This window comes from Phascolarctos cinereus, unplaced genomic scaffold (assembly GCF_003287225.1).
Source record: "Phascolarctos cinereus isolate Bilbo 61053 unplaced genomic scaffold, phaCin_HiC Scaffold_3;HRSCAF=262, whole genome shotgun sequence".
NCBI classification, from domain to species: domain Eukaryota; kingdom Metazoa; phylum Chordata; class Mammalia; order Diprotodontia; family Phascolarctidae; genus Phascolarctos; species Phascolarctos cinereus.
This window is the reverse complement of record NW_027555736.1, coordinates 148,955,897-148,969,241: the sequence shown is the minus strand read 5'-3', so window position 1 is coordinate 148,969,241 and position 13,345 is coordinate 148,955,897. Positions and strand designations below refer to the sequence as shown.

General features: G+C 40.8%; 1 protein-coding gene across 4 annotated transcripts in view; it reads right to left on the bottom strand.

The window, feature by feature from the left end:
• The window catches only part of CORO2B (coronin 2B), a 237,479-nt gene that overhangs the window by 20,696 nt on the left and 203,438 nt on the right, over window positions 1–13,345 (bottom strand). For all 4 annotated transcript variants that reach the window (XM_020982384.2, XM_020982393.2, XM_020982376.2 and 1 more), the window contains 3 exons: window positions 6,918–7,067; window positions 3,272–3,436; window positions 1,651–1,767 (listed from right to left, as the gene is read on the bottom strand). In XM_020982384.2, the coding sequence (XP_020838043.1) occupies window positions 1,651–1,767; window positions 3,272–3,436; window positions 6,918–7,067 (432 nt within the window). The remainder of the gene's footprint in view (window positions 1–1,650; window positions 1,768–3,271; window positions 3,437–6,917; window positions 7,068–13,345) is intronic.

The following is a 13,345-nucleotide window of genomic DNA, read 5'->3' as shown; positions in this document are numbered from 1 at the left end:
GGTCTGGTCCTCTGTCCTTCTAATGAGGGGCGTGGGCTAGATGACCTGTAAGGTCCCTCTGCTCTCAAATATTCTATTGTACTCTATGAAATCATTAATGAGCTCTATGACCCTGGGGAAGTAATTTAGCCACTCAGAGCCTCAGCTGCCTTTTCTGTGCTTACAATAATACTTTGAGGATCTCTGATTTCATTGGTATGTACACTCCTTCCAATAAAAATCTAAACCCATCTATGACCCAGTAGATGGTCTTTGAGAGGAGCTGTAGCCTCCAAGTTCATCACCCATGGTCAACATGTTGATGAGCTTTTTGCTGTAAAATAGAAATAGGACTTTACCTGTCTGAAAGCAGATTATACCAGGATATCACTCGAGGTTCTTTCCAGTCTGATTTTCCCTAGGTCTACTGGTTGATTTCTTGTAGATGCTTGGTAAATGGGCCAGCACTGCATTGCAAATCATCTCCAACAATTCCTTGCGCCTAAATATGGTAAATTTTCCTGCCTGTCTTATCCTGTTCCTTATTTCTCCTACCTCTTCTTCCATTTCCTTTTCCTCCTTTTTTGTTCCCTATCCCTTCCCTTCCTGTATGACTGAATCAAAGAATTTAGTATTGAAAGATACTATAGCGATCTTTGTCCAACTTCCTCATTTGACAGATGAGGAAACTGAGGCCCAGAGAGGTGAACTGTCCTGCTGAAGGTCACAACGTGAGTGAGTGGCAGATTTTGATCTACTAAATCCCACCCTTTCTTTCCTCTACACCACATTATCTCTTATCCATCTTATTCATCTCTTATCCATCCTGGGTCCATTCTGGGCAAGCTGTCAAACTTGAAACCAAGGCATAGACTGGTTGATCCCTACTGATCCTCCAGGAAATGAGGGACAAGGGATGCCAGTTTCCCCAGATCCTTCAAGCCTTCATGAGGTCAACCAGCAGAACAAGTTAGAGATATAGCTACATGACTTTAAACCTTGAAGAGGGATTCTTGTTTTTGTGAAGAGATAAGAGGACTATGTTTTGGACCAAGCATGGAAGCTCTGGATCAAACAGAGATGTGCTCATTTCTATTTGCTATCCCCAAGGGAGTTTCTGGACTAGCCACATCCTATCACCTTGGATTATTCAGTCTCCTGTCTCCACTGTACAATTAGACCCCAGTTTGGGCCAGGTAAAGAGGTCACCAGTAAGAAAGTCTGAATGTGGGTCTATAATTGCATTATAAAATGAAGCCACTTTTTTTTTTTATTATTTACCATTTCATATTATCCACACCTCTTTCCTCATTGGGCTACTGTACATAATTTGAGAATTGAATTATTCAGCCAGCATTGGATTATTGATCCTTTGAGATCTGATCATTCCTCTCTATTTGCATTATAAATATTAGCCCAACATCTTATTCTGTCATAGCCATCTTCCTCAATCTTCCTTGGATTTCTTGCACCATGTGGTACCCATTTCACAGAAGTGATAACTGAGGCCCAGTTCATTCCAGACTGTCCAACACTTCGTCAGAAGCTCAAAAGCATCCAGAACCCAGAAGTTCCGATTCTGAGACATGTACTCCATTCTTCCTTTCCTCTGTCCAGACAAGGTAAAGAAATAGGAGGAAGAACCCGAAAGCCCAAAGGGTACCCACTGACCTGGTCCCAGAGGGCAATTTGCCTGGTGTTCCACCTGGAAACTCCTGTTGTGAGGAGCCGCTTCATGTTGCCAAGGAATACCACCCGGTTTACTCTGTGATTCTTACAGCTGGCTTCCTGAAGGGGAGGGGAGGAGCAGGGAGATAAAGAGAAAGCCTAAGGCTGAGTTACCCACTAAGAGTCATGGAACCTCCCACCCCTACCGTGCTAGTGGCTTTAGAGTGACTTAGGAAGACAGGGGAGCGGGTGGGTGGGTGAAGGAGGAGGTAGTGTCATCATGCAATTAGCCCATAGTACTCTCCTCCAACCAAGTGACCATGCAAAGTGGGTAGGATAGATCCTCCCTTTGCCATCCCATCTCTACTCCTCTTTGGAGCTCCCTGTTTCCTAAGATCATAGGACAGTAACTTTAGAGCTGGAAGGGACCTCAGAGGCTGTCTAATCAAACCCATTTCACAGATGAGGAAACTGAGGCCTAGAGGAATTAAATGACTTGCCCAGGGTCACACAGGAAGTTAGTGCCAAAGCTAAGCTTCCATCCCAGGTTCTCTTACTCCAATCTGGGTTCTTTCCACTGTACCCCTCATTTTACAGATGAGGAAACTGAGCCTCAGAAAGCCCTCCCCTGACTATTTTTCCCCTTGTGATGTTTGTTTTATCTTATTGATACTTAAATATTTCTAAGATCATCGTGGTTGTGCCCTCCACCAAGGAAAAATACAACCCTTCTAAGGCTGACCTGGCACATGGCAGATACTAAATAATTGCTGGTTGATTGGTAGACAAAGTTGTTTTGGTTAAAGTATCCGTCACCCTAGGACCAGCCCAGTGATGAGCTATAAGAACAACACAATTGGCCAGTTGAGGGCCTTTCCAAAATGGCAGCACTGGCCAGGAGTTTGTATTCCTCTGGCATAGCCTCTGAGAACACAAGATCATCTCAATGTCATGCTAGAGTAATGCATTAGGACTTAGGGATTAAACATATATACCTCTCCCTCTTTTGTTTTTAGAGGTGGTGGGAGGAGGCTAAGGAGCATCTGCCCAAGCCCACATCCTTGGGGATGACCCTGGCCACTCCAGATACTGCCTATAGAACATGAGAAGGTTCTTGTGTCAAGCCTAACCAGTTAGTAGGTTCTACACAAATATTCCCTGATTGAGTGGATAAAGTCTGCCAAAAATACTGCAGCCTGTGAGGAAGGAAGCTAGCCTCTGAAGGCAGTGTCTGTACTAAGCCCCAAGAATTAGGCCAGAGGAATTCTGTTTAGGGTGTGTGTGTGTGTGTGTGCGTGTGTGTGTGTGTGTGTGTGTGTGTGTGTGTGTGTGTGTGTGTGTGTGTGTGTGAAAAATCTATGCTATATTGATCTACAGACTGAACTAGAGGCATACTGGTGCCTACTGACCAGTTAGACATACGCCAACCCAGAATGACTTGGAGGAGATCCCATCAGTTAAATTTCCCCCAGCCAGCTTGAGGACAAGAGTGTTAAGTCAATGGAAGGGTAGGGGGAAGGAGAGTAGGGAAAGACCAGTCAGAATTCAACTTCCTCTCCCTCATCCCCTTCCCACACCATCCAGAAGTCACAAAGATCATTTCGAGTGGGGCAGAGCTCAGTACCTGGAGTACTCGGCCAGAACGGGGCTCGATCACCCTCAGCTTCTTGTCCTTGCAAGTGGTGGAGAGCAGGCTGCCATCTGTATTGAAGGACATGCAGAGGATCACATCTGTGTGGCAGTCAATCATTTTTACTGGCTCCCCGATATCCAGGTTCCAGATGAGAACCTGCAGGGAATGACAGGTAAGACAGACAGACAGACATTGGGGGTAGGCCCCTGATTCTGCTGATTTTGAGGAACCAAACAGCAATAATCGTTGTAATAATAACAATAATAATAATAATTAATAATAATAATGGGCACCTTGTGACATGTGTAATAATACACACACACACACACAAATGTATATATAAATAACATCTATTGCTTTTTATATTTTCCAAAGTCCCTTCACATCCATTATTTAATTTAATTCTCAAGCCTTCTTGTAAGATAGGCAGGGAAGGTATTATTATCTACATTCTGCAGATGGGGAAACTGAGACCTAGACAGGTTAATAGCCTATAATTAAGATCATAAAACAAGTTAGTGATGAAAATAGGAGTAGAAACCAGATCTCCTAATTCTTACACTACTGCTCTTTCTATTATATAACTAGATCACAAGTTCTTAATCAGGGGTCCACAGTCCTCCTGAATTCATGGATAGATGTCAGAGGGGTCCATGAAGGTGGATGGGAAAAAACTTACATCTTTATTTCAATATAATTGACTTCTTTTATAGGTAAGGTGGGAGAAGGAAGGGAGGGAGGAGGAAGGGAGGGAGGGAGGGAGGGAGGAAGGAAGGAAGGAAGGAAGGAAGGAAGGAAGGAAGGAAGGAAGGAAGGAAGGAAGGAAGGAAGGAAGGAAGGAAGGAAGGAAGGAATCAAACATTTATTTTGTTGTTGTTCAGTCGTTTCAGTCATGTCTGACTCTATGTGAACCCATTTTGGGATTTTCTTGGCAAAGACAGAGGAGTGGTTTGCCATTTCCTTCTCCAGCTCATTTGACAGATGAGGAGACTGAGGCAAAAAGTGACTTGCCCAGGGTCACACAGCTAATAAGTGTCTGAGGCCAGATTTGAACCCAGGAAGATGTCTTCCTGACTCCAGGCCTGGCACTCTATCCACTGCACCACCTAGCTGCCCAAATAAGCATTCATTAAGAGCCTATTATGTGCCAGGCATCATGCTAAGCACTTCACAAATGTCATCTCCTTTGATCCTCACAACTACCTGGGGAGGAAGGTACGATTATTATGCCCATTTTACAGTTGAGGAAACTAAAGCAAACAAATGTTAAATGACTTACCAGCTGTGTGATCCTGAGCAAAGTCACTTAACACTTAGCTCAGGGTCACACAGCTAGTAAGTGTCTAAGGCTAGATTTGAACTGAGGTCCTCCTGACTCCAGGCCCTGCACTCTACCTACTGTGCCACTTTGCCACTTTGTATTTTATTTCATGCCTTTAAAAACATTATTCATAGGATTCATTACCAAAGGGGTCCATGACACAAAAATAGGTTAAGAACCCTTGCCCTAGATAACAGCTCTACTTTGGTCAAGTAAACAGCCTGAGATACAGAACCTGGGACAGAACTGCATGGCTAGGCTGCATACATTTGGGTACTGAATGGAAGTACCTTAGAATGCTAAGGGACCTGGGAGGTCAACCCAGATCTTTTTCAGAATAACTGCTTTCTAACCATGCCTCCCTTATCTTGTACTTGTGAAATCAATATTTTTTAAACTCATATACAGCTTTCCATTTATCCATATTACAAATTTTACCTTATTAGATTCAGTCTATTATTTTAGACTGTGATCTAGATATTTTTGGGACCACATTATCATCCAATGTGTTAGCTAAGCTATCCTTTTTAATCTCTCTTTTAAAAATTGTATTTATTTTATTTTGAACTTAAGAAATAAAACAAACATTTCTATAACATACTAGAACAGTATGTTATACCGTTATGTTATACTATGCTATGTTATAACTACATAGTATACTATACTATACTCTGTTATAACTACATGAAACTGCAAATCTGTTATGTACAACTTGCTAATTCTTTTAAATATATAATAAAGTTATTGTGTAACTTTCTTCTTTTTCCCTTTTTTTCTTCTCTGCCCATCCCCAACCTAGAGATGGATACAATTAGACATAAATATGTTTGTATCTGTATATATAAATACATACATATATATATATATATACATATATATATATATATGCAAAATCATTCTATATATACTTCTATTTATCAATTCTTTATCTGGATTCAGATAACATCTTCCTTCATAGGTCCTCTGTAGTTAATTTGGGTATTTACAATAGTCAAAATGACTTAGTTGCTCTAAGTTGTTCTTAAAAGAATATCACTATTACTGTATACAACAATCTCTTGGTTCTGCTCATTTCGCTCTTCATTATTTCATGCAAATCTATCCATGTTTTTCTAAGATCACCAAGTTAATCATTTTCTTATAGCACAGTAGTATTCCATCACAATCATATATCACAACTTGTTCAGCCATTCCCCAATTGATAGGCATACTTGAAATTTCTAGTTCTTTGCCACCACAAAGAGAGCTAATTTCTTCCCTCCCCTCCATCCTCAAGGGCTGTAGGCCCCATAATCAATAAACTCCAGTGGCTTCCTGTTGCCTCCAGGATCAAATACAAAATGCTCTGTTTGACATTCAAAGCCCTTCATGACCTAGCCCCCTCCTATCTTTCCAGTCTTCTTACACCTTACTCTCCAACATGTACGTTTTGATCCAGTGATACTATCCTCCTGGCTATTCCACAAACAAGACACTGCATCTCTGGGCTCCTAGTATTTTCTCTGGCTGCCTCCCAGGCCTGGAATGCTCTCCCTCTTCTCACTTCCAAAGTCCCAACTAAAATCTCACCGTCTCCAGGAAGGCTTTCTCAATTGCCTTTAATTCAAGTGCCTTCCCTCTTTGATTTTCCCCCCTATTTATCCTGTATATAGTTTGTCTGTACCTATTTGTCGTCTTCCCCATTAGACTGTGAGCTTCTTGAAAGCAGGGAGCCTCTTTTTGCTTTTTTTTTTTTTGGTATCCCCAAGTGCTTAGCACAGTGCCTGGCACATCGTAAAAAATGCTTATTGACTGACTGACTTTAGCAGGCTTCAGAATGGAACAGCTGATGATTGGCTCACAGGTACCATATTGTCCATTCAGGCCTGCTTAACCAAAGAGTTCTTCCTGCTCTTTTAACAGGAAAAGAGGTGGTGCCAGGGCTGGGAAAAAAACAAACTAGCAAAACCTAGCTTGGGCACACACTGGGTTTCCACTTCCCCCAAGTACTCCATTAGATTTGGTTCCAATGAGGAAAATCTAACTCCTCATGGGCATCTAAGGCAGCAGACCTAGATCCCAATCCTGATTCTATCATTAGCTAAGTGTGAGACTTTTGAAAGTTATTACACCTCTCTGGGACTCAGTTTCCTCAGCTAGAAAATGGGGATGAAATAACAGCTGTCCTGTCTACTTCACAAGAGAGTTATGAGAATTACCTGATAAAATGTATATGACAGACTTTTAAAGGTTTAATTACTATACAGATATAATAAGAGATTTCCCCCCAGTCCTCTCAATTCTGAGAAGGCCTGCCCCAGTAGGGGCCATGCTCACCTTGTAGTCATAGCCAGCGCTGAACAGGATGTTGTTGGTGGTTGGATGCCACTCCACAAGCCCCACCCTCCGGCTGTGTCCATAAAGTTCTAGGATTGCTTCTGTCATGTTCCGCTTCAAGCCCCCCTCAGGGATCTCCCATATTCGTACCTGGAGAGGGATTGATGAAGGAAGGAAATAAACACTTATTAAGCTGCTATGTTCTAAGCACTTTACAAAAAATCACATTTGATCCTGCTATTATTATTACCATTTTACAGTTGGGATAACTGAGGCAGACAGAGTTAAAGTCTCAGAGCCAGGCCCACGGCTAGCAAGTGTCTGAAGCTGGATTTGAGCTCGGGTCTTCCTGATTCCAGGCCACTGCTCTATCCACTGTGCCTCCTAGCTACCTATTTTGAGGGAAACAAGGACCCATTATCATTCAGTGGTGAGTGAGCAGTGGTCTGACCTGCCACTCACTCCTGGAAAGACAAAAGCAATGCCCTGACTAGAAGCAACGGTAGCTACTGCTGTTGATGCAACTCCTCTGGAATCAGAAAAACTGGGTTCAAATCTTCCCTCTGAAGTTTATGCCTCGTGTCACCTTGGGCAAGTCAGTTGTCGTAAGTTACTCTGAGTCTCAGTTTCTTCATCTGTAAAAGTGAGATAGATAGTTTCTATGGTTCCTTTCAGCTCTAGATCTACGATCCCATCAGTATCACCCCCAGTCCTATTTCCCTCTGCCTTTGCAACAAAACCCAACAGAGCCTGCATTTGGTTTTTCAAAAACATTTTCCTCTTTTATGAAGCCAGCCTAATACCACTGGCCAAGAACCCAATGTGTGCAAAATTCTACCCAGAATTCTGTTTGAAGGAAGACAATGTGGGGAGTGATAGGTTATGTATATGCAGAGGTGGAAGGACAGATTGCAGTTAAGTGTTACAGAGGAAAGAGAAGAACTGATTCCAGGCTCTGATTAGTCTGGTTTATACTGTTTACTAGCTGTAGAACCTTGTTCCACAAGGTTCCCAAAAGAGTTAGTTCATTGCATTTGGTTTTTCATCTCTTAGTCAATAAGCTTTTGCTAAGCTTACTAATTATTGCTGTTTGTCCTTCATTCTTAAAGAGGACCAGTCAACAGTGCTAAGCACTGGGGTTAAAAGGTTAAAAAAAAGTTTCTGCCTTCAAGAAGCTTATATTCCAATGGAAGAGACAATATGTAAATAACTAGTTAAATACAAGATACAAACAGAGCAGACAGAAGGTAACCTCAGAGGGGAAGGTTTGGTCAAAGGGGATCATAGGATTTGAAGCTGAAATCACCTGAGAGATTATCTTGCTGAATCTCATTTTACAGATGAGGGAACTGGGGTCCAGGATATCCAAGTCACTCTTCCAAGGTCACACAATTAAATATAAATACAAAATGCCCTGTGTTCCTCCTCCTGCTCTTGCTTTTCAGTCCCTAGGCCCCCATGTATTTTTGAATGTGTGTTGGCCAGTGGGCAAATTCACATTACTAAAAAAAAATTGCTGTACATAGAGGTCTGCTGACCTGTCCACTTACATAAAATGAGAACTGCTTGTAAATATCACAGACTCAGTATTCTAACTTACTTTCTCTGATCCTTCATTCCACCATACTGTGGCATACCTGTCCTGCCTCCCTCGTACAGGTGTAAGGATCAAATGAAATTATGTATGTGAGTTTTGTAAACTGTCATGCCCTGTTTCTTACAAAGGTAAGAGGTGAAGATGATAGTCTAATTGGGAGTACAGAGTTAAATACATGTGAATAAGATTTAGAGCAATAAGAAATTCACAGGCAAGCCATACAAATCTCTTTCAACCACTCTCTTCTTCAGTGAACATTCACAATAAACACACTCACACACACTGCACTGTGTGACCCTGGAGGAGACACTTAGTGCCTGTGTTGCTCAGGTGACTTTCTGCTGATCTATATCTTGCTACTGGACCCAGATGGCTCCAGAGGAGAGAGTAAGGTTGGTGACTTTGCATAGTCCTCCCTCACTTAAATCCAATTCACTTGCAAGTTATGACATCACCTTCCTGATGTCATGTCCTCTTCCAGAATGAAGAACACACAGTGATCTGTGAGTAGTAGTAGCTGTCCCACTGGGGACCCAACTGGCCAATTCCAGTTGAACAATGCAGCTCCCTCCCTCCCTGCCTCTCCTTCCTTCCTTCCTTCCTTCCTTCCTTCCCTCCTTCCTCTCTCTCTGTCCGCAGGGAATCATATCTTTACCTGCAGGTGCTCTGCCCAAAGGAATATGAATTTTGATCTCTGAAAACTCTCAAGATATAGTCCTGTGCTAGATTTCTTTTTTAAGGACCATACCCTAAATCCAAATCATTCTGGCTCTCATTGATCGGCCAATTAGGTCTCAGCCCAAATTTCACTTGGTCATTGTTTGGGCTATGATGGCTCAGAGGGAATGTAAATAGCAATTGTTTCTATTTTGGATAGAAACCCTGAAGGTCTACCCTCCCAGACTGATTTTGTTTTTTTGACTAGGTAAATGAGGCCATTCTTTGCTTCATTTCTTACCTAGCCTTAATCACTGAATGGGCTTTGCCTGGGTCAAACTGAAACCTGGAGAAGACTTTAGCTTAAAAGGTCACAGTCTCCCACTGTATCCGGGGCCATCTCCATTCATCCTCACCTGTATCTTACCACTGGACCTAGATTGCTCTGGAGGAGAGAGTGAGGCTGGTGACTTTACATAGCCCTCCCTCACTTAAATCCAATTCACTTGCAAGTCACAACATTATCTCCTGATATCACTGTCCTCTTCCAGAATGAAGGACAAACAATGAACAAACAATAAATGATAACTTTCAAACCCATTTACCACTAATGTCATTTATAGGTTGGATCTGGCTTGGCGGAAGGAGTTTCCATACATGGAACTCCCCATGGTTGACAAAATCACAGATCCTTCAGGTATCACAACCAGAATAAAACCTTAATTATCCAGAACCTAATTTAAAACCCTCAATTTAACAGATATATTTACATTAACTGGATTTTTAAAAATTAATTTTTATTAATAGCTTTTGTTTTATGTCATGTAAATTTCCCTCTGTATCTCTCCTCTTCCCCCTCTCAGACAGTTATCTCACAAAAGAAACAATCAATATACCAAAAAAATCTTACAATATATGCAATGTTCCACACCTGTGGAATGTCTCCTTCTCCCTATCCTACCTCTGCAAAGAAGTAGGAGGGGTTATCTTCTCATATCTCTTCTTGGGGGCCAAATTTATTTTTTGTAATTTTACAACATTCATTTTCAGTATTTTGTGGTTGTTTTTCTTTCTACCATACTCACTGTGTATAGAGGGTTTTTTCTTTGCCTCTGTTTACTTCATTTTCTATCAGTTCTTATAAGTCTTTCCATGTGTCTAAGAATCCATCATGTTTGTTATTTCTTATAGCACAGTAATACCTCATTACATTCATGCACCATAATATGTTTAGCCATTCCCAATCAACAGGTATTTTTGTTTCCATGTCTTTGCTCCTACAAAAAGTACTGCTATATAAAATTTGGTGTATATGGGGCTTTTACCTCCTTGGGATATATATCTACCTATAGAATCTTTGAGTCAAAGAGCCTAGAAATTTTAGCCATTTTATTTGCATAATTCCAGATTGCATTCCAAAGTGGTTGAATTGGTTCACAGCTCCAGCAACAGGAATAACATGCCTGTCTTTTCAAACCCCTCCAAAAATGACTCTTGTCTTTTGTCTTCTTTGCCCATTTACTAGCATGAGGTAAAACCTCCAGATTGTTTGGATTTGCATTTTTCTTATTAGTAGCATTATTAATTACTTTTCTTGTTAATATTTCCATATCATTATCTTTATCTTATTCTTCTTTTGAAAATTATTTGCTCATATCCTTTGACCACTTATCTACTGAGGAATGAGTTTTGGTTTTATATATTTCTGTTGTCTATATATCTTGCATAACATACCCTTACCTGAGAAATTTGATAAAATTATTTCCCGCTGCCTTAAACTGCTTCCCTTCTTATCCTAGATGCATTAATTGTGTTTGTGCAAAAGCATTTCAGTTTCATGTAATCAAAATAATCTATTTTATTATTTGTAATTTCCTTCATCTCTGTTAGTGTAGGAATTCGTCTCCTATGCATAGCTGTGAAATGCATACAATCTACTTCTAATTTTTTTGGCACATGATTTTTATATTTCAAGAACCCAATCTGAGACCCTAAATTAACCAGAAATATTAGCATCCTGCTACTTGTAAAAATATCTTTTTATTATAAGCTTAAATATCAACAAACATGAATGCTTCAAAATACAAATAAAAAAAACAGAGAAGAAGATTTATATATGAAATTATAACAGAACTCCTCTGCACGTCCATGGCCCATTATGCATTTCCTTCTGTTCCCTTCTGTATATGTTTAAATATTTCCTTGATGCTCTTTTCCTTTATTTCTGGGGCATGATTATAATACTACCTCTTAATTCTTCTCTCCAACCAAAACTCTCCATTTTCTTTTCTTTTTTCTTTTATTAATCTATCCCTCACATTATTCCCAACACACATTCTCCTGCTGTTGAGAGAGAGAAAAAGGGGGAAGCAAATGCAATTCAAAAAAGTGATTTTTGTTATTTCTCTTCCTTTTCAAGGTTGCCTCAGCATTTTGTTTTAAAGAGAGGGTGGGGGAGACCAGGAACAGCAGAATCAAAAGTGGGCAAGACCAGAATCTAGAGACTCCTTCTCCCCATGCCCTTCCAAGTAAAATGTTCCAGGAAGCTTTTAAGTGCTGATGGGGAATTCTGAAAAGAATAAGCCCTACTTTGAACACAAAAAAGCAATGATCTTGAAACTCTCTGCTTACTAAAGGGAAACTGTTATCAAAAGAAAAACAAGGCATGATCAGCCTTCCCTGGACAATTTTTTTTTTAAAGAAATATGAACCATCTAAATCACCCCCACCAAAGCCACTCTAAATTCTAAAAAGGCAAATGAAATTATGGTAAATTAAAGGCATTTTATAGGGCAGGCCAGTGGTTTCATTGGTGTACAAAACTCCTAATGGAGAAAGTCCCTCTGCCAATGCTGATCATAACTTAAAGTCTCAGAGAGCTGCTTGGGGCACTCACAGGTTAGGTAACTTGGCGAGGTTCACATAGTCAGTGTGTGTTAGAGGGCTACTTGCCTCTGAGGCCTGTTCTCTATTGTACTACTCCGATTCTCTAATTTAAAAACTTACTTAAAGCTGATTACAGCTAACACAAGGCTCTTTAGCTTTCTGCAAAAAGTCGTGATATGATAGAAATGTTTGGTTTTTGGGGGGTATTTTTGTACTCTATGTAAACTTGAGTACTGTACACTGGAGCTCCCATTCAAATCAACACGTACCAAATTCTTGAGCCCATTGTATATAATTTGTAGTATAATTTTACCATTTTTATGTAATTATTTAAAATAGTTCAGTTATTTCCAAGAAGTTTATGGTAGTTATCTTGGCTTCTCTAACATCATTGTACATATCTGTGATTTATGTTATGCTGAGTCCTTGGTCAGGAACATACCAACCCACCCCACCCCACCCGCCCCCGCTCTTCAAGTGTAACATTTTTCCCATGTTCTCAATTTCCAGGAACATGAGAGTGAGTACATGAAGATAGACAACTGCTTCTACCAATGGAGATCACAATTGTCGATGACTTAATACATAAATCCTGGGGGCAGGGGGTGGGGGGGGGAAGCAAAGAGAGTAAGTGATTTGTTCATGGTCATACAGCTTTGGGAAATGTCACAGGATTTCAAACCAAGTCTTCCTGATACCAAATCAAGCAACTCTAGTCACTGCTCCAAGATGCTTCTTTTCTAAAATGCATCACTGTGAAAAGAGGGGACTAAATAAATGTCTAAATAAATGTGTAGGATGCCAGTGGAAGAGGAGATCAGTGTGGGTTGGAGTAGCTTCATGGAGAGATGGGAAGTGGACAGAGACTGGATGGAGAGTGGGGAAGCCAGTTTGGGGGGGAGGGGATCTTAAAAAGAAGAGCAACAACAGAATCAAGGCACAGGGTCAGGAAGATGCCATCTGAATTCATAAGACAGTGAGGAGACCAGGCTGGCTACAATGAAGGGTCTATTTGGGAAAATAACAGGAGATAAGGCTGGACATGCAAGGTGAGGCCAGATTGAAACTGGGATTTGAATAACAAACAGGTGGAAGAAGAGGCTTCAATGAGGAGAAACTGAAAGTTTCTGAGCTGGAGAATGGCATACTGTCAGAAATGATCTTAGCTCATTGTGCTTCTCTCATTATTTTCCATTCTGCAATAACGTGACTGTCAATGCATTGTATTAAATTGCATAGTTGGCGGTCACTCCGCCCTTGCTGGATTGCAAGCTCCCATCTTGCTTCT